At 39.6% G+C, this 25,627-nt stretch overlaps 1 protein-coding gene across 1 annotated transcript in view; it reads right to left on the reverse strand.

Moving 5' to 3' along the window:
- The window catches only part of RYR2 (ryanodine receptor 2), a 610,498-nt gene that overhangs the window by 414,968 nt on the left and 169,903 nt on the right, over positions 1 to 25,627 (reverse strand). Inside the window, exon 2 of the mRNA XM_081299889.1 lies at positions 18,284 to 18,403. Coding sequence (XP_081156015.1) covers positions 18,284 to 18,403 — 120 coding nt within the window. The remainder of the gene's footprint in view (positions 1 to 18,283; positions 18,404 to 25,627) is intronic.

Here is a 25,627-nt window from a genome sequence, read left to right on the forward strand (position 1 = left end):
ACACTCATATCAAATAAAATAGATTTCAAGCCAAAGTTAATCAAAAGGGATAAAGAGGACACTACATACTGCTCAAGGGAACCATACACCAACAAGACATAACAATCATAAATATATATGCCCCAAACAATGGTGCAGCTATGTTCATCAAACAAACTCTTCTCAAGTTCAAGAGTCTAATAGACCACCATACAATAATCATGGGAGACTTCAACACACCTCTCTCACCACTGGACAGATCTTCCAAACAAAAGTTGAATAAGGAAACTATAGAACTCAATAACACAATTAACAACCTAGACTTAATTGACATATACAGAATATACTACCCAACATCAAGCAGTCACACTTTTTTCTCAGCAGCACATGGATCCTTCTCAAAGATAGATCATATATCATGTCACAGGGCAACTCTTAGACAATACAAAGGAGTGGAGATAATACCATGCATCTTATCTGACCATAATGGAATGAAACTGAAAATCAACGATAAAAGGAAGGAAGGAAAAATCATGCATCACTTGGAGAATGAACAATAGGTTACTGAATGATCAATGGGTTATAGAAGACATTAAGGAGGAAATTAAAAACTTCTTATAGTTAAATGAAAACACAGACACAACATATCGGAATCTATGGGACACATTGAAAGCAGTTCTAAGAGGAAAATTCATTGCATGGAGTTCATTCCTTAAAAAAAGAAAAAACCAACAAATAAATGATCTCATACTTCATCTCAAAATCCTAGAAAAAGAGCAAAATAACAGCAAAAGTAGTAGAAGGCAAGAAATAATTAAAATCAGAGCTGAAATTAATGAAATCGAAACAAAAGAAACAATTGAAAAAATTGATAAAACTAAAAGTTGGTTCTTTGAAAACATAAATAAGATCGACAGACCCTTAGCCATGCTAACGAAGAGAAGAAGAGAGAGAACTCAAATTACTAGCATACAGGATGAAAAAGGCAATATCACAACAGACACTTCAGAAATACAGAAGATAATCAGAAATTATTTTCAATCCTTATACTCAAATAAAATAGAAGATAGTGAAGGCATCGATAAATTTCTTAAGTCATATGATCTGCCCAGATTGAGACAGGAGGATATAGACAACCTAAACAGACCAATATCAATTGAGGAAATAGAAGAAACCATCAAAAGATTACCAACTAAGAAAAGCCCAGGACCGGATGGGTATACAGCAGAGTTTTACAAAACCTTTAAAGAGGAACTAATACCAATACTTTTCAAGCTATTTCAGGAAATAGAAAAAGAGAGAGAACTTCCAAATTCATTCTACGAGGCCAACATCACCCTGATTCCTAAACCAGACAAAGACACTTCAAAGAAAGAAAACTACAGACCTATATCTCTAATGAACCTAGACGCAAAAATCCTCAATAAAATTCTGGCGAATCGGATACAAAATCATATCAAAAAAATTGTACACCATGATCAAGTAGGATTCATCCCTGGGATACAAGGATGGTTCAATATACGGAAATCAATAAATGTTATTCACCACATCAATAGACTTAAAAATAAGAACCATATGATCATCTTGATAGATGCGGAAAAAGCATTCGACAAAGTACAGCATCCCTTTATGTTCAAAACTCTCGAAAAAATAGGGATAACAGGAACATACCTCAACATTGTAAAAGCAATCTATGCTAAGCCTCAGGCTAGCATCATTCTGAATGGAGAAAAATTGAAGGCATTCCCTCTAAAATCTGGAACAAGATAGGGATGCCCTCTCTCACCACTTCTGTTCAACATAGTCCTCGAAACACTGGCCAGAGCAATTAGACAGACGAAAGAAATTAAAGGCATAAAAATAGGAAAAGAAGAACTTAAATTATCACTATTTGCAGATGACATGATTCTATACCTAGAAGACCCAAAAGGGTCTACAAAAAAACTACTAGAACTAATAAATGAATTCAGCAAAGTGGCAGGATATAAAATCAACACACATAAATCAAAGGCATTTCTGTATATCAGCGACAAATACTCTGAAATGGAAATGAGGACAACCACTCCATTCACAATATCCTCAAAAATAATAAAATACTTGGGAATCAACCTAACAAAAGAGGTAAAAGACTTATACAATGAAAACTACAGAACCCTAAAGAGAGAAATTGAAGAAGATCTTAGAAGATGGAAAAATATACCCTGTTCATGGATAGGCAGAACTAACATCATCAAAATGGCGATATTACCAAAAGTTCTCTATAGGTTTAATGCAATGCCAATCAAAATCCCAAAGGCATTTCTTGTAGAAATAGAGAAAGCAATCATGAAATTCATATGGAAAAATAAAAGACCCAGAATAGCAAAAACAATGCTAAGCAAGAAGTGTGAATCAGGTGGTATAGCGATACCAAACTTCAAACTATACTACAGAGCAATAGTAACAAAAACAGCATGGTATTGGTACCAAAACAGGCGGGTGGAGAGGACAGAGAAACCAACCCACAAAACTACAACTTTCTTATATTTGATAAAGGGGCTAAAAGCATGCAATGGAGGAAGGATAGCATCTTCAACAAATGGTGCTGGGAAAACTGGAAATCCATATGCAACAAAATGAAACTGAATCCCTTTCTCTCGCCATGCACAAAAGTTAACTCAAAATGGATCAAGGAGCTTGATATCAAATCAGAGACTCTGCATCTGATAGAAGAAAAAGTTGGCTCCGATCTACATATTGTGGGGTCAGGCTCCAAATTCCTTAATAGGACACCCATAGCACAAGAGTTAATAACAAAAATCAACAAATGGGACTTAATTAAACTTAAAAGTTTGTTCTCAGCAAGAGAAACAATAAGAGAGGTAAATAGGGAGCCTACATCATGGGAACAAATTTTTACTCCTCAGACTTCAGATAGAGCCCTAATATCCAGAGTATATAAAGAACTCAAAAAATTAGACAATAAGATAACAAATAACCCAATCAACAAATGGGCCAAGGACCTAAACAGACACTTCTCAGAGGAGGACATACAATCAACAAGTACATGAAAAAATGCTCACCATCTCTAGCAGTCAGAGAAATGCAAATCAAAACCACCCTAAGATACCATCTCACTCCAGTAAGATTGGCAGCCATTAGGAAGTCAAACAACAACAAGTGCTGGTGAGGATGTGGGGAAAAGGGTATGCTTGTACATTGTTGGTGGGACTGCAAATTGGTGCAGCCAATTTGGAAAGCAGTATGGAGATTTCTTGGAAAGCTGAGAATGGAACCACCATTTGACCCAGCTATTCCCCTTCTGGGTCTATTCCCTAAAGACCTAAAAACAGCATGCTACAGGGACATTGCTACATCGATGTTCATAGCAGCACAATTCACAATAGCAAGACTGTGGAAGCAACCTAGATGTCCTTCAATAGACGAATGGATTAAAAAAATGTGGCATTTATACACAATGGAGTATTACTCTGCATTAAAAAATGAAAAAATTATAGAATTTGGAGGGAAATGGATGGCATTAGAGCAGATTATGCTAAGTGAAGCTAGCCAATCCCTAAAAAACAAATCCCAAATGTCTTCTTTGATATAAGGAGAGTAACTAAGAACAGAGTAGGGAAGAAGAGCATGAGAAGATGACTAACATTAAACAGGGATGAGAGGTGGGAGGGAAAGGGAGAGAGAAGAGAAATTGCTTGGAAATGGAAGGAGACCCTCAGGGTTATACAAAATTACATACAAGAGGAAGTGAGGGGAAAGGGAAAAATAATACAAGGGGGAGAAATGAATTACAGTAGAGGGGGTAGAGAGAGAAGAGGGGAGGGGAGGGGAGGAGGGATAGTAGAGGATAGGAAAGGCAGCAGAATACAGCAGACATGAGTATGTCAATATGTAAATCAGTGGAAGTGTAACTGATGTGATTCTGCAATCTGTATACGGGGTAAAAATGGGAGTTCATAACCCACTTGAATCAAAGTGTGAAATATGATATATCAAGAACTATGTAATGTTTTGAACAACCAATAAAGAAAAGAAAAGAAAATCAAAGAAAAAAAAAGATGATAGGTGACATGTTAGCAAAGGGTAGTTATTTTCTGAACACCATTCCAAGTTCAACCTTCAGTGGACTTTCCATCCTAGCAATTTAACACATCCTGAATTTGTCAGCAGCTCTGGCATCCACCAGCCTTGGTGCCACTCCAACCCACTTGTTTGGTCCAGCATATGACCACACACTACGTGTGCTATCAAACTGTCGTCCAAAAAGCCCCTGAGGGAGCACTACACACCCCCCAACCTACAACAAAACCTTAGCAGAACATGCCAAAGTTCAAAAGCTTGCAACTGACCTCTGGGACACTGTCCCTAGATCTAGGCCCTGCTCTTTCCTGACTTTGAACTAGTGGAGGTGGGAGGAACATCACAGATGCCTCAGGAAACCCTTCTGGCCCAGAAACCCAGTACTGCAAAAAGGTCAAGGCAGCTCAGAGTTCTCAGTGTAGAGTTTTGGGAGAAGGTTAACTTCGAAAGACCCCACCTGCTAATCTTAGTGTGCATCATTCCTTATCATTAACATGACCTTGAACTTGTACTGTGTATTCTGGAGGGGTCAGCTTCACCACTAGGCTCCTCCTTTCCCCTCCAAGGATACCATCGGGAGCGCACTCGGGGTGAAAACACTCCCTTCAATGTAACTCTTCATTATACCAGAGGAGTGAGGAGGAGGAAAAAGAAAATTCCACAGCGTTTTAAGAATTGAGGCAAAGATTAATTCATCATGTAGATCCAAACTTTGTAGTAGAATCAAGTGAAAAACTCTTAAGAATCACACTGCAACATGCATACATGTTTACCAATAGAAGTACCACTGAGCACACTCACAGATGCTGAGCAGCTTTCCAGAGGCACACACGACACACACATACACACACACACACACACACACAAAAATCAACGTTTAAAAATTTTTCTTTTACATAAGAAAATTAATGCTGTTGTATTGTGTTGCTATAGCTGTATCAGCTTCCCAGAGCAAAGGCAGCCCAGAGAAAACAAAATACAGTCAATGGAACCAAGGTTAGGGACTGTGATCCTGACAGGAGCAACAGGAGAATTTGAAAACAAAAACAAAACTGTGTATTTCAGCTACATCGTACATCTAAAACCCAGACTAATGATTCTTTGTTTTTTGTTGTTGTTTTTTCTGGCCCTAAACCTCATTGTTTATCTGACAAAATACACCCACTTTTGTAAACAACCACAGTCACAAATCCTTACAGACTGCCAGCAGGTAGTCAGAGCCCCTGCGTGACCTGCTCCAGAGCTCTGGCACTGTGATCTCTGCACTTTTCTATGGCAACACCAAGCACAACACCTGCCTCCAAGTGGTGATAAGGCTGATGAATGTCTGTCTGTGGTCAAACGATGGATAAATGCTGATCACAAAGAACAATCTGATTGGCTCAGGAAATGGCGCAGCTTACTCCTGAAGAAACACACAGGTCCCATGTGGGCGAAGGACCACCATCATATGCAGAAACCATAAAGGCAAAATGTGGCCTTTGAAAAGGAGCGAATCACTAAACCTAACTTGAGTGTTCCCAGTGGAACTTCTACGTTCAGAGGAAGACTCTTTAGATGAGTTCCAGAATACTTTTTAAAACTCAGAACTTTAAAGCCTAAGTTATCATTGATAGTTAAGGGTAGCTACATTGCTTCAACCTTACTCCTAATTAGTGTGAAGCCAGTAAAAATGCTTTTAAACCGTTTGGAACAGCTATTGTTCCTGAGTTTTAGAGTGCATGAAGTCAGGTCTAACACCCACCTGTATCTTACTTTTCTGTATGTAGGGTGTGATGAAAGTGGCAGATGGTGATTTTAACTTTTGTAGAAGTCATGCTTCAGCGTTAGCCCAACAGAGCACGTGCCTACCCTGTTCCTGCAGCTGGTTATGGGAGAACATAAAGATCACCTCCCGCCTTTCCTCTAAATAGTTCAATCCTGGGCTCAGCCTCTTTAATTTTTCACTGCTTTTCTTTATAAATCAATCATCTCTCTCGTGTATTTTTACTTCTGCCAAGGAGTATTGTATTACTTTTACTTGTTCTTTCTTCTCCCACATAGGAAACAGGACTCTAATTACATATGTGCTCTTAGGCTTTTTTGACTAATGCTTTGTTCCTTTTGCATTCTTGACTTTTTCCTCAAATACATTCATCTGTTATTTCAAAAAGTGATTTTTTTGTTTGTTTGTTCATCATGTACATCTTAACATCTGGAACAAAATGCAATCACAAAAAAGTGTAAACATTTTATTTTTAAGTCTCCAATGACCTTGTGCATTAATAAACTGGGAGTCCATTACTCCAGGTTAGACGGTTAGGACTCTCAAAGATTAAAAGGAAGCAAGCTTCAGCCTCGCCGCATCCTTCTCCTCTGAGCCACCTCAATAGCCAGAAGCATCTGAGCTGAGCCCCTAACTCCTCCTGCAAGCACACATTTGCCCTGGTGATTCTCACCCAAAACTGAGGTTGTAAATACCATATGATAACCTGAGGACCTCCAGTCTGTCCCAACCCCGCGCTCTCCTTAGCATCCCCAGCATCACCATGCTGCTTCTTTGACCCTTCGCTTGTATGTCAAACAGAACATCCCAGCAGAACTTGGCTTATTAGTGAGACTTCCTTACCCCTGGTGGACTCCACCTGTTTTATTCACTTCAACAATCTACCCAGAACCAAAAACCTAGATCCTTCTTCCCTCTCAAATCCAAATGACAAAAACTGTGAATCCAACTACTTCTATTGCCTCTAACACCATCCTATTTTGAGTTTCTGCCATCTCCTGACTCTCTGGTCCCCTCCTCAGGCAGCAACAAGAAAGTTGTTTACAAACATAAGTAGGGTCCTATAATACCCTTGCTTACAATCACCCAATGATGCCCACTGAACTGAAGCACCACACTTCTTATTCCAGCATAGAAGCCCAGCACCTTCTCTCATTTTCAGACCATTTGCCCCTTCACCTGCTGAATCCAACCACTCGGGCCTCTGTCCTTTGAACTGTCCATGCTCATTCTCACCCTCCCACCTCTGCACTCTCCACCCTGGTATTATCACAGTTGTGCAAGGCAGGTCTCCAGTGCATGTGTCCTCAGCTCTCTATTCCCATATCACCATTTACCAAGTTGACCCTCTTATTCAACTCTGCACCTTGAATTACAGTGAGATTCCAGTAAAGCAATTTCTGTTTCACGCTTTTAAGAGATAACCTTGAAAATGTAAATCCAACAAGAAATTATTATTCATAGCATCAGAACTTCCTAGATTAATTACTTGAGTGTTTACTTCTTATTTTTAAAAATATTCTGGCTGCCAATCAAGCATCTTTTTCCACAGCTGTTTTCTAATGGAGTACTTCAGAAATATGAAGCATACAGAAATTCCAGAACAACCATGTTCTAAGGCCCAGCTAAAAAGTAAATCATTGCATACAGAGTTCAAGCCCCTGTGTATCCAGAACCAATTTCATTCTGCCTGGCCTTCTGTAAGAGGAGTAATCATTCTGCTGAGTGTAGTGTTATCACCAGTGGGAAATTATTCAGAATTCTGCTACATATGTATTCTAGTGACTTACATAGAATTATTTTGAATATTTTAACATGACATAAATAGTATCATTGCTATATACATCCATCTGCAATTTGATTCATTTTTTCACACTAGTTAATTCCTGGAGTTGACTGTCATTGATACACGTGCTCATGATTTCCCGATTTCCCCATGTGCAGTGCAGCATCACTTGAATACATTGTAATTTAATTAGCAATTTTTCCACTGATGAACATTTAGCGATCTTGTGTTGATTGCCTGGTTTGTGTTTCAAGTGGAATTCATCTTCTACATCAATTGTATGCTCAGAGCAAACCCTAACAGAAGGTACCTTGTCCTGACTTCCTGCTTCCACCACATGCAGTGCCCCAGTATCAACACCCCCAAGGAAGTGACATTTGTTATAGTCAATGAATCTACATTTGAACCCAAGTTGCAGCATCCGTGCATGTTTGAAATGCTAGCAAGATCATTTCTACATGATGTACAAGTCATAACTAAACAAACAGTTCCATTCTAGCCCAATGTAATAATCTGTCGGAAAAAAACCCAGGTATTCTTAAACAGCATCTTGATCAATCGGAAGAGTTATAAGTCTGAAGTTATCCTGCATAGACTAAATATTCACACACCATTGAGATATTTTCCTTCAGGCAGATATTTTCCTATCACCCATTTTGTCTTCCTCTTAAACATCAGCAAATAAATAACTATATAACTAAAATACAAGGACACTGACAAACGTATGCTGATTGATAATTTTTCTTCTTTTCAACCCCATCGGTATTCCTTTTGTCTTCATTTGCCTTCCTTCTGCACAAGAAAAATCCTATGAAAGCTAAAATGAATAAAGAAAATGATGCTAATATTTTCCTAAAATTGTACTTTGTTTCAGTTCAAATTTAGTGGAAACACATTGAGAAACAAGATCTGATATTTAACATGTTTTGTAAACTTTGTCTTTCAAGTGAGCCTTTCTTACATCATCTAGCATTTATCTTATACTGACATTTTTATTATTCAGAAATTCTCTCTTTAACAAGAAGAGCCGTTCATCTAGAATAGCACAACTATTATGCATTATTAATATACTAGTGCATTATTTATGGTGGTGAATAATATCCTGAGATGAGAAGTCACTGAAGATAAAATATTCTCTATCATGTCCCATGACGGAAAGAAAAACTTTTAATTAAAATGAGGCCATAGAAATGGGAGGAAATGGAAAGACATTTTCACATGGCTGTGAAGAACTTCACAGGGCCAACTTCCTTCCTGGAAGCCTGATAAAAATCAACTACATTGTTTTAACACACCATGGCTATGGAGTAGTCTCACAAATACAAGAATCAGAATTTCTGTTAAGCAAGTCTTCAAGATCCTCCTGTGTCTCTGTCCCGAAACCACAAACACCAGAAAACTACACTATTCATGATAAGATCGTTAAACAAGATGGTGCTTCTGTTTAGTGTAATTTCCTTTTGTGGGGAGGGATACTACATGACTCTTGATGTATCTGTCACATTTGTACAGAACAGTGCTTCTCAAACTCTCCCCCTATGGAACCCTGGTTTTCCATGAGCTTTGTGCTGCTGCATTCTACATTCTTTTCCAGTTTTGCAATTTTTCCTTCAGTTTTAAATTTCTCTGGTAATCCTTTTAAGGAACTTAAAAACTCTCACTGTGTAGTCATCTAGTAGAATCTGGATTGGATTGAGCACAGCATCAGATATTGTTTTTGAAGTGTACATGGCCTTGAGTTTTGGATACTGTGTAAAAGGTGAGATTCAGCAGCACAGAGTTTCCCGGGAAATGGTCGGTATTAACCAATGCTTGTTATCATCCACTGCACCTAGTCATCAATTTAAAAGCCAAATAACTTAATCCCAAGGAAACCATCAAACCAACTACAATCCTTCACAGAACTACATAGACAGTTTTATTTAGCCCATTCTTTTCATCAGTTGGTTTCAATTAACAGCCCCAAACCTTAAAAAGGGAGCTCAAAAGAGTCTGGTTCATTTGAGTTTAATACAGTTATTCTACTCTACCTATAAAAATATAGAAAAAAATCCACACAACATTTATCTTAAATTTACTAATACATTAGGCCTGAAATTATAAAGATTTAACATCAACTATGAGTTATTTCTTAATGTAACTCAACTTAAAATCCCTAGATTAAACTGAACATTACCAAAAGAACACGAGGTTAACCAGCACTTATCCCACTTATTCAAATATCTTACTGATCATAAAATAATTATAAGGGAAAAGGAGAGAGGAAAAGCTATACTGTGCCACACCCTGGCAGGGCTGGTTAGCAGACTTCGATAGCCAGGAGTGTGACTTTTCCACCTTAATGGCTGGTTAGAGCAAAGCCAGCTAGCTCAGGCCTCGTTCCCATAGTCCTCGAAAGAGTCAACTAGCACACAGTGTGGATACTGACTTCTAGAAAGGTGTGCCCAACAGGAAAATGGTGTTACAAAATGGTAACACCAGCCCCTCAGAATACAAACACATTAAGTTATTTATTCTTCAGAATTAAATATTCATGATTTTATTCTATCATACTCTCCCAACTATCAAATTTTAAAGAGCAGTAATGAAACCAATATAAATAAGGTAAAATTATATTTCATATTTCAAGAGCAGAGGTCTCTGGGACTAAGCATGATTTTCAATATAAAGGTAAATATCTTCATGTAACCCTTTGATCTAATTTGAGCTTTAAAAACATACCACAAAGAAAAACCAAAACAGCACTTAAATCTGAAGTCCTCATAAATATCAATTTAACACATACATGAAAAATTAGCTGATTAGCACATGCACATGTAATTTACTCTATTAATAATTTTCCTGTCAAAAACAGGTAAATATGAATAACACTCTAGTTTAATGCCTATATGTTGGCAAATGATTGGCCTTAGACTATTACTGGTCTCCTATTTTAGTGAAAGCTTGAGTTTCTGTGTGTTGTGTGTACTAAGTATCATTCCACACATATCTACATTCCAATATCTATGAAGCTGATATACTGAATATACAAAAGCTCTTGTTACACTGATTTTGTAACCTGCTTCTTCATGGATTTCTCTCAAACCCATTTTCATAGTTCGTTCCTTGATTTTTTCTAAACTATTATATAATCAAAATCATCTACTACTAGAAATAGTTTTACCTCTTCATCTCCAATATTATGTCTATTGTGTGGGCTTGTGCTCCCAAACCCACCCACCACCACACACACGACAGATCAGACAGCCGCCCGACTCATACCTGACAACCACTAGTGCTTCCCTTTAAGCAAAGTGCCCACTTTTGAAATGAAGTGCACCTCACTGTGCACCTGTAACATATCAATTCCTCTTCCAGTATTTTTTAAATGTAAACAGAATTTGAATTTTGTCCAGTACCTTTTCCCATCTAAGGAAAAGTTTAAGACATTTCTTCTCTGCTAATGCTTAGAATCATATTAGCAGATTTACAATACAGAGCTACACCCCAGATTCCCAAACTTCACTGGTTATGATAGAGATTTTAATATAACACTGGTATCTTTATTTAAAATACTTTATCCTAGATTTGTGGATCAATGTAAAATTGATCTACAGAGTCTCTTTGCAAAGTCGTTTTTCAGATTTTGAAATCCATGTAATACTGGATAAATTTTGGAATAAACAAATCTTCCACATGATTGGCTTATGCTTTAAAATAGTTTAAGTAGCACACGTAAACAGGGGTTATTTAATGTGGGGCATGATCTGTTGGGGAACTCTCATTTTTTGGTAATCTTTTGGAGTTTCTGCAGAATTATTTAATATTTCTAGAAAGTAATTCGTTTCATCAACAGTTTAAAACTCATTTGTATATAATTAGGCAAATGGCCCATGATTTAATTTCCTCTAATCCATTATTCTTCCTTGACCCATATGTAACTTTTAATATCTGAACATCTGTCCCTTCTTCCTTTTTGATCAGTGATTTATCCACTTTTCCCAAAGAACCAAGTTTTAAGATTAACTTATCTTTATTAATTCCCTCCTCCTTACTTTTGCTTACTTTGTTGCCCTTTTTCTAGTTTTCTATTATTTTAATACTTTTTTAATTTTAATATGTATTTAATTCTATAATTTAACTTCAGTTGTATCTCACATGTTCTAAAATATCATGTGTTTGTTATGATGTTCAAGAAACTCTTGGATTTTATTTTACATTTCTCCCTTGACCGAAGATGTATTTAATATTGTTCTTTGTCATTTTTTTAGGTAGAAAAGTCTTTTTCGCGTTGGGGGTAGTGGTTTTCAGGAGAAGTTGTGGGATTTTTGGTTAACTTCTAAATTTTATTCCTTTTCGGACATGTTTGTATTATTGCTATTCTGGAGTTTACAAAGGTTTTCTTTGAGGCCTAAAATACTATCTCTACTGCTACCTGTGCACTTTCAAGAAACTCATCTTCTTTCTGTTTCTGAGGTTCAAAAGTTGACAGGCCTCAGAGATCAATCTCACGATCATGCCGAGCACCTTATTTTTTTTCTAATTCAAGTGTGCTGTAGTTCGGTCTCTCCTGCAATTCTTGAGTCTCTTTGTAAAAGCTGTTTCTGTTATGAGCCATAACTACTGTCTTCATTGAGAGGTGAACCCTTTAGCATTAAAAAACTATTGTCTCTCAAAGTCTTTGTTAAAAACTTGACAAAGACTCAGACAATGGCGTTCATTTTACTCGTTCATGAATCTGATAATTTTCTGTCCTTCAGTTTTGACCTTTCTGAATCCCCTTGTTTCAGTGTCAGGTTTAGCTTTGTTAGTGAAGCCTAAATTTTTCGTATTTTAATAGGTTAAGTCAAGCCTGCTTACCATTATTTGCATGATCAATATATTTATGGTCTCAACTCTCATTGTTTAAACTCATTTTACTTTAAAAGACTAAATATGTCATTTCACTTTATTTATAATGGTCTTGTTCATTGTATTTAAAACACTACATGTATTAAGTATGTGCGTCATTCATGGAATAATGAAGTGAGGGTACAAATATCTTCTTGAGGTACTAAATGTTGGCTTTCCTAATACCAGTATCTTCAAATAACACCCTTAAGTCCCTATGTTTTTGGTTACTACCGTATCTATCAGTTCTATGAGCATAACTGAAACTAGCTAATGACTCCTCACTTTACCCTTCTCTTCCAGCTGAAGTTCCACCATTTGTTTTTGTTCAGGACCCATAAGCAATCAGAAAGTTGAAGGTAGTTGTTCTAAACTCTCCCTGTCCTCCTCTCACTTCTTGGTAGCTGATTGACTGCAGCCTCAGAGCAGAGACAGCCCCATCGTGCTCTCTCCCACACTAAGACTCTATAGCAAATTCCTATGGGACAGCTCACGGAAACACCATCTCTACTTGTGTCCACATTCTTAACTGTTGGGGACCTTTGTTGACATATTCAAGAAGTCCAAGAAAAGATAATCCATTACTGCGTTTCCTTTTGGCAGAAAGCATGGTCATTAAAAAGGCAGGTAACAAATGGACTATCTTCTCTTTGAAATGACTTGTATTTTTGCCAAAATTCAAAAGATCTTTTTTTTCCTTTAAAAAGTTCACCTCTGTACTACAACACTGCTTTGGTTCTGAGATTACTGCCCCAGGTGTGCTCCTGACACTCCCAACATGTGGTCTCAGGCAAGCGGGGCCCTACACAGTTCTTCCCTATTTTTGGAACTTAAGTTTTGAGATGAAACTTCATTCCCTGCTTTTGCAGGGAGGTAACACTGGAATTTCTCTGTAGAGTCTGCGTAAGAAACAGTCCTCTGAGGTGAACTTTCATCGGCTGTCATTCATTGGCAGGCATGGCCTCCAGTGTTGTAAAAGACCCAGGAGCTCACCCTTCAATTTCTTCTTACTTGGTTTATAAACATGTAGAAGGAAATCCGCGAACCAAACCATACAACCTACTGAACAGCTGGAGCACAAGCGGAACTCCCAGATTTGCTAGTCCAGGGGTTTATATACCACTGGGTTCACTGCTATTGGTCCAGACTTATGCTAATTAGGGTTTGGAAACGTACTAATGCTATTGGTCAACTCTGGAGTCCTGTCATCCAATCAGCTCTGCCTACTTGCATTTTCTCCCAGCAGGTCTAGGAAGTCCAACTCCAGGCCCTGGCTGGGGTGGCTGCGCAGAGCCGGCTTCTGCAGCAGGCATAGGTAGGACGCCCTGCCTGGCCGCCAAGGGTGACCCCTCTGGACAGCTCAGCTCACAGCGCCTCAGGACCCCCAGTCTGCGTGGCAGGCTCCATGCTGCAGGTCCTGCTTGTAGCCCGCACTTCACTGCAGCCGTTCTGCTATGTGGGAAACCAGGAGCCATGTCATTGTCACTGCAGTGACGTGTCCTTCAGTGTCTTTCTCACTCTTCACTCCCTTTGGACTTCTAAAGGCTTTCACTTTTCCATCTTGTATTTCTTGATGACATAACCTATAGGTTTGTACACTCTGGCATACCATTGAGATCAGTCTCCACTGCTAAAATTGGGTTTTCTTTAATTTATAATTTACTCCTTTTATCTTTCTGCTATCTTCCAGTGTTATTTCTCGTCTTATTTCTAGTTTATAATTTATGTTATTCTTTCATGCTGTCTCCAATTTTCTGAATTTCTTTTAACCTATTTTGAAACATTAGTTCACAGCCTTAAGTTTGTTTATCTGGTAAAACTTTATTGCCTGCAGATATTGTTTCTACACCTTACTCTTCTATATCTAAAATTATATATTTTATAAATAAATTATATATTTATAAATGAGATGTCTGGCCCTCGGGCCCTATGTTATATGTAAAACAATTATAATTATGTAAATGCATATAAATTGGACTACTGAACTTATATGAATTATACCTGTGTTGAGAGCCACAGCCCAAGGGGCCGCAGCAAACTTTCAGACTGCCAGCTGATGATTGGCTCACAGCTCCCCAGCAACATCTAGCTGATTGGCTCCTCTGCTGTGATGCTCATTGGGCTGTTTCCCTGCCCTTTCAGACCACAGAGCTGCTCATTGGGGGACTTCTTTGGCTCCGCCCATGTGACCCAGCCTATCGGCCTCAAGAGCAGGAGGATTGTGGGAGGTGGAGAGGCTTGTGTGTGAGAGAGAGGCTTGTGGGAAGCCGGTGGTGGCAGTTGGGCTCTGAGGGTTTTTCCTGAGGAGCTGTTTTGTTTGATGTGTGTGGTTTTAAAAATAAAGTTAGTTTCTTTTGACTAGTGGCTCCTGATTGTGCCCAGCCAGACTGTGGCATACCTGATTATATATAATTACATAGGCAAAAAAGGAATGCCAAGCAGACAAATAAAAATTGAGGTGCCACATTCTGACTGTTACTGGAGGCCACCTAGCTGCATTAGCTCTGGCCTTTGGAGCTCTTGACCCCATGGTTTTTCCTTAATAGGAGAAATAGGGCCTCTTGCTTTATGAATTCTATCAGTTCTGCCCCTCCCCCTATGACTTTTGCCTGGTCCTTCTCTATCCTTGCCTCTCCCCCCACCCATTATAGACTCTATTCTTAACAATCCCCCCACCCCCATCAGGGCTTTGTCCTGGAAGGGAGCTTTATTTGGTTAGTTTTGAAAGCCTATAGGACCAAGACTGCTCCAGAAAGATCCTACCTGACCAGTCTACCCACCCACAACCCCACCATTTGCTTTAGATTATGTTTGGTCTGTGAGTCTGGGGTTTGACTATGTTTGTGGCTATGTCTGCTTTGACATCATAATTCAAAGAGACTAAGAACTCTGCCTCCCTGGTAACTTCTCATTTCTGACAATCTTTATTAATGACCAAGTGAGTTAGTTTCAAGGTCACTAATTCCTAAAAATCAAGAAGCCCAACTTCTCAGTTCCAAGATACAGAGACGAAGATGAGAAGCTATTTATTACAGAGGCACACAGTAAATACCCATAGTTTTGAATCAGGAGTAACTAATCTAAATGTGTCCTCAGGCTTAAATGTTTGTATTTTCTCAGAACCATTGATACTGCACTTATGAACCATTCACTTGCAGGCAAGGATCAGTCTGAACAAGTAATGGTTAAATACTTCTATAACTTGAGGTATTCCTAGGACTGTTTCCGGGAGCACGTATATAATTTACAGTGTCTCACTAGTTATTGCCAGTAAGTATGCTTTTCTCCCTACCTCTATGATAAATATAGAAGATACCAATTTGGAAAAAAATATTCAACAAATATCAAATCCAGATACATCTGTGTGAAGTACAGCTCTACCCAGGTTTTCATATTAAAAACATGAACTGAGATGTACACTTTTAACAGTTATTACAGAAAATTTGAAGTCTTGGAAGGAAATATATAATTAGCCTAAAGACTATTGATTCCTTTTCAAACATAATTATCCATTAAATTTTATTAGTTTAACACCACGTGCTTGGATAAAAGATAAATGAGATGTCTGGCCCTCGGGGGTGCAGAGGAACATGTGGCCTGGGAGGGGTATCCCTGTGCACTCAGCATGGGCAGCAGTGGAATCTTTCTCAAAATAAAAAATAAAAAGGGCCAGAAAACATGGATCAGTGGTTAAACATACAAGGTTCAATCCCTGGTACTCGAAAAAAAAAAAAAAGGAATATGGTGTTCAGAAACAGTAACCCAGAAGAGTGTGTCTGAAACAGGCTTGGGGGGATAAGCAGTGTTCCAACAGGCAGAGAAGTATAGGAAGGGCATCCAAGTTGGGGCAAAAGGTAAAAGGAGATATGAGACAAACTGATAGATTGCCACTCAGGGGCAGGGGTGAGGGTTAGCAAAGAGTAAAGAGCACCTGTATCGTAGAACTCTTAAACAAACAACTGTTTTTCTTGGCAGTACCAGGGATTGAACCAACAACCTTATTTTAAGTGTTCTAGCCCTGAGTCAGATCCCCAAGCCCATGTAAGAACTTTAAAAACAGCCTTTTAATCTAATTATCTGATGCCAAATGTAAATTTTCAGATAAATCAGAAATGTACAAGATAGCATGAAAATAAGAAGTGTTAAAATACTCAGTTCACTAGGTCATCAGAGGCAACTGCATGGTCAAGTGTCCTTGACAGGAACTAGGCAGTTTAAATGGTAACCAGTCCCAAGTCAATGTCCGACTTGACCATGAAGTGATAATACCCACTGTAGAATCCAGGATGTCTTGATTAGCTGTGCAAATCAGCTCTTTCATCAGGTAGCTGGGAGAACAGCAGCTACTACAGTGTCCAATATGAAATAGAAGGTCAGAAAACAGCTTAACTAAAGGTATCAGCCTGCCTCTAGCCACCACAGAAATACCAGAAACCACAGAGAAAATATCACAATGAAATGATTAATAGCTTTTTAAGGAGTACTTTTCACAACCGAAACTGTCCCCATTAAGTTGTACAAAGGGAATGTCACATAAAAACCTTGTTAAACTGAAATAAATCTAAATAGGACTATAAGATGCATAATGTATTGCAGAAAACTATTATTGTTATTTAGCATAAATTACTAGAGTAAACCAAGGATATACATATACACATTACTCAATATTATTTTACGGAACAACCAAAGAGGTTAAGTGGCAGACAGAGTAAACCAAGGATGTGAAGCTCAAAGCCCCAAGCACAAACATGAGAAGCCATGGCTGACCTATTGCCTGGGGTCACCTTGAGCAGTTACACAGTCCTGGGCCTCTGCTAGCTCCCTTGTCTCATCTTCACAATGACTACGAAGACAATGACAGCTCTTCTTATTGGGACAATTAGACGAGATCATGCATGTCGAAGTACTGTGCAATCTACAACATGCTAAACAGAAGAGTATTAAACTGGCCATTTTCTCCTTGATTTCCTTCCCCAGAGACACCCTCGCTTCCTCTCCTTCCCTTCCTCTGGGCTGTCTGATCCATCAGCAAACCCAGTCTGTCCTCACAGCATGTTCCAGACCCACCCACATTTCTCCCCTGCCAACAATTCCAGGTGGAGGAAGAGCTGGAAGAGCCAGCTCCCACCAGGGCTGCAGCAAGCACCTCCCAAAGAGCCTCTGCTTCTCCCCTTGATCTCACTACAGCCTCAAGTCTATGTTGGAGCCAAAGTAATCTTTAAAATGCTAAACCAAATACCACAACCCATGACCTCCCTTCACACTAAAAAGAAATCTGAACTCCTTATCTTGGCCTGGAAGGCCATCCATGGCTAGTTCCTTGGAGGCCTCAGCGGCTTCCACTAGCACTTTGTTCACGGTTCTGAAAACATTCTGCACGTGCACTCCTACCCACCTTGAGTTACCTGGTTCTTCCTTGTGGAAGGTTCCAGAACTGAGAACTGTTCATTCTCTCACTTGATTCCAGACTGTTCAAACGACTATCTCAGAAAGGCCTTCCTGAAATACTCTGTACCAGGGCAAGTCTTCCTCTGCTCCCCTTTTTCTTTCTGGCCTTAACTATTCAGAAATTCCATCACCTATTTATTTTTCCACTACAATCAACTTCACGGAGCAAAGACTTTGTATGCACTTGTTCACAAGTTCCAGTTCTGTGTGTCCAATAGAGGCTTACTTAAAAACGTCCATACTGAAGTGTGAAAGCATTTTTTAATTTTATGGGTTCTACAGAAAATAATTAAGGGCTCATAAATGCCATGAGTGAAACGCAACAGTGGGAATAGCCCTGAAAAGCTGCATCCTACCTTGGAATTGGAAGTGGACTCTAAGAAACAAAGTCTGTTGCCAAATCCTTCTGCTGCCAAACATAGTTTCTGTTGTTCTTTGTGAATTGTTGCGGTACACTGCAGAACCACTTCATCATCCTGCAAAGGAGGAGAAATGGAAGAAAAGGTGAGACTGGACACGATGAGTCTAAATCAGATCCAGAAAAACACAATTTTTGTGCATTTAAAAAGCCTGAGCCAAATGTTAACCACTGTCCAAAAATACAAAAATAAAAATAGACTCAATTCCCAAAGCCCTTTTAATTTCAAGAAGGTAACTGGGTGGAAGAGAAGAGGGATTGCCATTCAGAGCTATCAATACTTTTCTTGCTATTATTACTGCTCCCCACAGAGAATATGCGTGGGGAATAGTAAGATATAGGATTTTCCTGTTAGTACTCTTATGCACAATTTTAATCATCAGAATCACCAACAATTCTCTGACATACTTCAAGGATATCAAGTATCATCAAGAATGGGATTCTGATAGCAGGCACACATGTCATTACACAGATAACACAGGGAGTAACTCAGTAACTGAATTTCTGGGTTCAGATTGACTGGAAAGTCTTAGCTCAACCATGTATTGGCTACTTGATCATATTGGAAATGATCCTGGGCTGCTTAAAAATCTACATAGAGGCCATTTATTAGTTTGATCCTCTGAAACACAACACTAGCTTCCAATTAATGAAGCAGGATTACAGGAAAAGCTGCACACGGGAAAGATGATCGATGGGATAACAGTACAGACGGCGCAAGTACTGCAAGAAGCATGGACCTAAAAGCTATCAAGATCTGATTCCCATCCTCACTCTGCTATGTACTAGTGACATGGCTCCTTGCCTCAGCTGGCCTACTGGTCCCTGCTGAGAAGCACAGTGGAACAGTGGGACAGGTCTGGGTGTGTTGCAGTGCGGGTGGCAAGTATGGCCCAGGGCTATGTGGAGAAGGCATGGCAGGCCTGAGGGGAGGCGGGCCAGTACCAGGTGAGCCGGGGCAAGTCTGTCCATCACCCAGCCACAGTCCAGCCTGCACACAGCAGAGATGCCACACCCACTGCGCATGTGCAATCAGTGACTTCAAGCTCCCCCTTCCCTAAGCTGGGAGAAAATCAAATAAGGCAAATGTAAATGAAACTCAGGACTAACCAATAGCATTAGTACATTTTCAAGCTCTAATTAGCATAAGCTTGGACCATTAGTATTGGTACTTCTTCCAAACCCTAATTAGGGTGTTTAAACCAATCCCAATGACCCAGGTGCTACAGGAACCCCTGGACTAAACTGCTGTGGTGTAGAAAATCTGCTATGGAGCCTGCTAGAATTCCGTTCTTGTTCTTAAGTAAATCCCAGGGTTATACCTACTCATCCTCATCTGTGGAGTCCATGCTTCAAATTGACAAGATAGGAAGCTAGAAGAAGAAATTCACAACGAGTTGCTGGGGTCTGCTGTAACCCTGGAGGACAGGGCCTGCCGTTAAGAGGTGCCACACTTTTTAGCTGCAGGTACCTGCAGGTTGTAGGACCCCACCAGTCAGAAGCAGAGAATTGAAGTTCATCTCAAAACTCTGGTTTCACTAGGTTGCATGACCTAGGCAAGGAAACTAATCTCTAAAGTGATCATGAGATAGAAAGTACTTAGACAATGACATGCAGATAGCACCAAATAGACACTAAATAAATGGGAGATGTAGCTGTATGTTAACAAAAGCTCTCACTTTAATAGGTTTCAAGTACCAAGTACCTAAGGTATTTATCCATCTGTATTTTGAGATTTCAAGTGCAAAGATTTATAAGGAAATATATATATTCATCAATCCTTTTAATGACACTCAAAACGTTAATGAACACAAGTATATCCAGAGGCTGCCTTCATCAAGGCAGAATAGCAGCATGAAAGTGTCATGACGAGATGGAATTCATCTTAAAAAGCAGAAAATAAGCTTTTTTAACTCATAGAAAAAGCCATGTTAGAAAAGTGACTCTCATTTGCATTTAAAACCCTTGTGATCCTGTGTGTTTACTTTTGTTTTCCTTACAGTAGCTGCAGTACTTCATAGCGCCCTTACAGCACCAGCCACAGGCAAAGCCCAGTGTTTAACAACCACCTCCTAATTTTCCCTCCAGATGCTCATTAATTTTCAGTGAACATTCATTTTAATGAAAAGTCATTTGCTTTAAAAATAAAAAGCCTGATTTTCATATAAACACATGTGAATATAAATTCATGCTTAGCACGGCCATAATTAAAAAAAAAAATCACAAAGTACTTTATGTAATCTGCAAGATCAAGAAAAATGGCATTTTTCAAATGTATAGTTTAACAAGAAAGAACAGAAAAAGATGCTGGTGTGCTTGGTGCCTTACCACATCCCCAGGGGTGTATTTCCTGTCTCACTGGCCCTGTGGAACCAACTCTGACACATAAAAGACACTCTCCAGTTAAAGACTTTTTCGGATGCTGGAGACAATCTGAATACCATTTAGTAAATAATTATTTTAATGTACTAATTAAGGAGAGCTTGGGAATAAAAGGACAGCAAGTGGGGGTGGGGCATGAAAGCAGACCATACACCTGGGGGACAAACGTCTGAGCAATGCTGGTAAGTAAGCTTTGCACAAGAGAAACACTCGATTTCCCAAAAGCATGGTGTACCTGCCCTGGCTCTCACTCATTGAATACTCCCTGTCCCCTGGGACACAAAGGCACCCACACACAGATGAGGAAAGCCAGGCTCAGAGTAACTGCTTGCTCAGAGGGTTTATCCTGTGTGTTTCCAGGAACCAGGTCATTAAACCTGCTCTGAAAGTCATCAGCCCCTAGCTGCTGCCTGGGTTGATTTTTACCATGTTTGTCATGTATGGGAGTGCATTTCAATCTTGAACCTGCATCCTGCAACCCACAGATCTTGCCAGAACACACTTTCTGATTCTGTACGTCTTTGGTGGGTCTAAGGCTGTATTTCTCATGAATGCTCAAGAACAAGGGCCACACTGAGGCTCTAGGATGCAAAAATAGGTCCCAGAAAGTATGTGGATCCCAATAGATAGAAGTAGCCCTTACAGGAGTGTGGAAAGCATCAAGAATAGCTGAATATTAAAGTAAGTCTTCTGGGGACATAGATTAGTGGTAGAGCACTTGCCTAGCATGGGTGAGGCTCTGGGTTCAGTCCCCAGTACCATACTTTGGACAAAATCAGCTTATGTGGAAATGCTTATCAATTTGAAGTAAATTCCAATTACATAAATAATTGAGTTAAAAGACATTAAACCACCCCATCAAATTTGGGGAATTTTGATACAGATCGACATTACCGAGTCTGGCCTTGAACTTGCAATCATCCTGACTCACTTATTCAGTTTCCCTTCAACTTAATGCCTTAACATCGACTACAGAGGGGCTGGCAAAGGCCCAACACTACATCTAGGTGATCCCTGCTCAGCCAAGGAGACAGTTTACAGTCAGAACCTTGAGTCATGGTTCAGCTTCGAATGGCAGAATTTACCTGATGTGCCCTACAGCGTCTGCTCCTTTACCTGGGAGTACCTTTTATGTTACATTCCAGTAAGTGAAGGGTTCCCCTTTGACACAATATAATAAATCTCAAATGCCTGCTGGACCAAACATCAAAACACAAACCACCGCCAGGTTTCTTTAATTAGCTTCTCTCTCACCTCCAAGTAGACTCTCCAGAATGATTGCCCTTGGACAGCACGCAGACCTCGCATTTCAGAGGTTGTCAAAAGTTGGGTTTTCGTCTTTACTGGGACCCACATGTGGTGAATCCGGGTATTGTTAACACATATATGATGCACATGGGGATGAAACTGCTCACATTCTAGGCCCTACCCCAAAACAAAGATCAACACTGCCTAACACTGAGGAGATCCAGAAGCAGCACTGCTCAGTAAACAGAATACAGATGTAGTTAAGGTACATCTTGTTAGGTTGTAAGTCCTCTTCTGAATAAGTTTTTACTACCTGGCTTCAGGTGCAATGTCCTAATTCACTCTAGGAGGTAGGGGATACTGGGGATTTAACCCAGGGGTAATTTACCACTGAGTCACATTCCCAGCCCATTTTGAGAGAGAGTCTCAGTAAGTTGCTGAGGCTGGCCTTGACCTTGAAATCCTCCTGCCTCAGCCTCCCAAGTAGTTGGGATTATAAGCATGCACTACCATATTCAGCCCTAATTCACATTTCTTGATTTCACAACTGGTTGTATGTGCCAGTGGAGTATCTAAGGCTTGCATATACTTGGTTCCCATCATTCTTACCTTGTTATTTTGGGAAAATGAAAAATGCCCTTCAATATTCACCCTTTACTATCCTTTGTTTTTTGAGTTCCTGTGTCTCATGCTCTAATACCTCACGAGGACAATACATTTAGACTTGGTTCACAAGAAATCAGGTCCAAATCCAAAATTCTACAAGAATAGATTCTACTCAGATTGTCATTTTGCCTTTTAAATTTTCAAAACTTGTAATTAACTATGAATGACCAGCCTGATGATGTGTGCTAGTACTGGAACATGGAGCATGCACATCAGGTGGGTTCTTCGTCTTGCAAATTCAAATGAAATCCATGGACCCTGGGTAAGAGCAAAGTAACAGGATTAGCTTAATAGTCAGAAAGCAGAACTCCCATAGAGGGGCCTAGAGAGCGATGCCAATGGCTGTCTGTTGTCTCGGGGTTATTAAGGGCATATCTGATAGCCCAGAGCAGGTGTTTGGTGGGGTTAGAGATGCTGGCATGGACCAACCAAGCTTTTTATTTATCTTTTGAATCTTAATTCAGGCCTCCTTTCAGGCACGAGCCTCCCCTGGTAACTAGGCTAGGCCAATTCTTTTGTCTTGTGTTCCTGCACCACTGTTTTCTGTTAATTTACTTGGTTGGTCATTATGCACTCATTTATGTGCTCAGTGATGTTTGATTATTGAATCTACTTTTTTTTTTAGAACTATAGCCCCAGTATCTATCAGACTTTCAGCACACAAGAGAGCCTCCATAAGTAATAGTGGATTGAACGAATGAAATAACAAATAGAACTAGCACATGACCCAGCTACATCACTTCTTGGCATTAATCCTAGAGAATTCAAGTCAGCACACTCTGGTGATGCATGCATACCCACGTTCACAGAAGCACAATTAACAATAGCCGAACTATGGGACCAGGTTAGGTGAATGGACAAAGAAAATGTGATATATAATACAATACATGTATATAATACATATATAACATATATATAATATATATCATGGAGTTTTATTCAGCCATGAAGAACAACAAAATGATATCATTTGTAGGAAAATGAATTGAACTTGAGAACATTCCATTAAGTGAAATAAGCCAGACTCAAATAAGCCAGGGTCATATGTTTTGTCTTTTCTGGAAGGGAGAGGCGGATAGGATCTCATGAAAATAGAAGGAAGACCAGTAGAATAGAGCAAGAGGAATGGGAGGCCCTGGAGAGGGATGGGAAGGGAGTTGGGGGTGACATATGCAGGGGTTCTGTCCTCTGTTGTAACCAGTGAACATCAAACAGAAGGTATTCAACCTCTTCACACTAACACCTTGAAGCCTTTAGCATTCAGGGATGTGTTCATTTACTTCCCCCAGCACCTCCCACTGCAGTTCCCTACCAACTTCCCAAAAGATTTCTAACACAAGGAACACACTTCATCAACCACAAGAGTGTAAGTTAGTCTCAGGAAGGAATTGCCCCTATCCACTGGCACAGAGCACATTCCGCCCTTCTGCACATCCCCTGGTCTTAGCAGCTGTGTGAGAGCAGAGATGAGGTCAGTCATACTCCCCGGTACATCTCCATTGCCCAACACTGCACCTGGCAAAACTAATGTACTGCTGAAGTGACTGCACATCCCAGTCTACCTGTGATTGTCTACAACACGTGCCTTCATGCTGATGGATGAGTCTCTTTGTAGACTTGCCAAGGTAAGAGTCTATTTAATTTCCAATTAAAACTAGTATTGTATAACCCCAATAAGTGATTTCATGGTTTCATGGAGCCAGGAAATAGGCTTGGTAATTTTCTTCAAAAATTGTCCTATCTGTCAGAACTGTGACAAATGTTTCACATATCATGAACATCCACAGCATCAATATAAAGCCCAACTGGATCACTGAAAAAGGCAAGTGGCCCCTTGTGTTTCCTTATTTCCACATAAGCATAGTAAAACTTTTATTACAACAATGCAATTTGCATACAGAATCTAAGCCAATCTTTCAAGTTATACTCTCCAGTGCTCTAGAGAAACTCTTAAGAACTCTGGCCATTACACAATCCCTCATATCATGCCAACTACTTAGTATGCTTGCATTCCAAAAGGTTAATCCACATTTACTAAACGTACCAGGTGTGCTCCCTGGGTTATGTCATGAGAACTGTTCCAGGGTTAGGGTTAGCCTCGACTCAAAAAGCTACTTGTCAGGCTGGGGTTATGGCTCAGTGGTAGAGTTCTCGCCTAGCATGCATGAGTCACTAGGTTCGATCCTCAGCACCACATAAAACTAAGGTATTGTGCCCATCTACAACTAAAAAACAAATATATATTTTTAAAAAGCTATTTGTCCAGAGGTGAGATTCCATTCTATAGAAACCAGGTACCCAATGGGTATAACTGATTTAGTAAAAACCTAAGGCAATCATATCATCCATCTTAGATCACTGCACATAGTAAATGCTCAATAGACACAGTGTGGTTTGAATTCCTTCTGTTGTATACTTCCTGCGACTTTAAAACCACTTAGAATAGAGGTCTAATATTTATGGGGAGAAAGAGCTAGAATACGGTATTCAGGCAGTTTTGTGATGAGTAATAAGACGTAATTTCTCTAACAAATATTGCCAAGTGTGCTGAAATAGTACAGCACGAATAATAATTCTCCAATGACAATAGCAGCAGCTTCTTCCAAATATTCATCCATCATTTAACAGATACTTGCTTGGGATACAACATGTGCTAAGAAACATTCTAAGTGCTTGAGATAAATCGTCAAATAAACCAAAGATCCTCAAACTCATTAGGCTTATGTGCTGGCAAGCGATTAAACCCAATAAACACAAATGTAATAAGTTTATAATTATGTTGATGTTATGAAGATATAAAGTTCTAGAAAACAAAACAAAAACAGAACACAAGCATCAAAAGCTGTATTGGTTAGAGACAGAAGATTTGACTAGAACCATCAGGACCTCATAGAGGGGGTGACTTGTGAACAAGGACATGGAGGGAAGGGCATGCAGCCTCCTGGGGAGAGGGAAGGCTGGGGGAAGTCCCTCCAAGCCCTGTAGT

The sequence above is a fragment of the Spermophilus citellus genome, assembly GCF_964194105.1.
Source record: "Spermophilus citellus genome assembly, chromosome: 6".
NCBI lineage: Eukaryota > Metazoa > Chordata > Mammalia > Rodentia > Sciuridae > Spermophilus > Spermophilus citellus.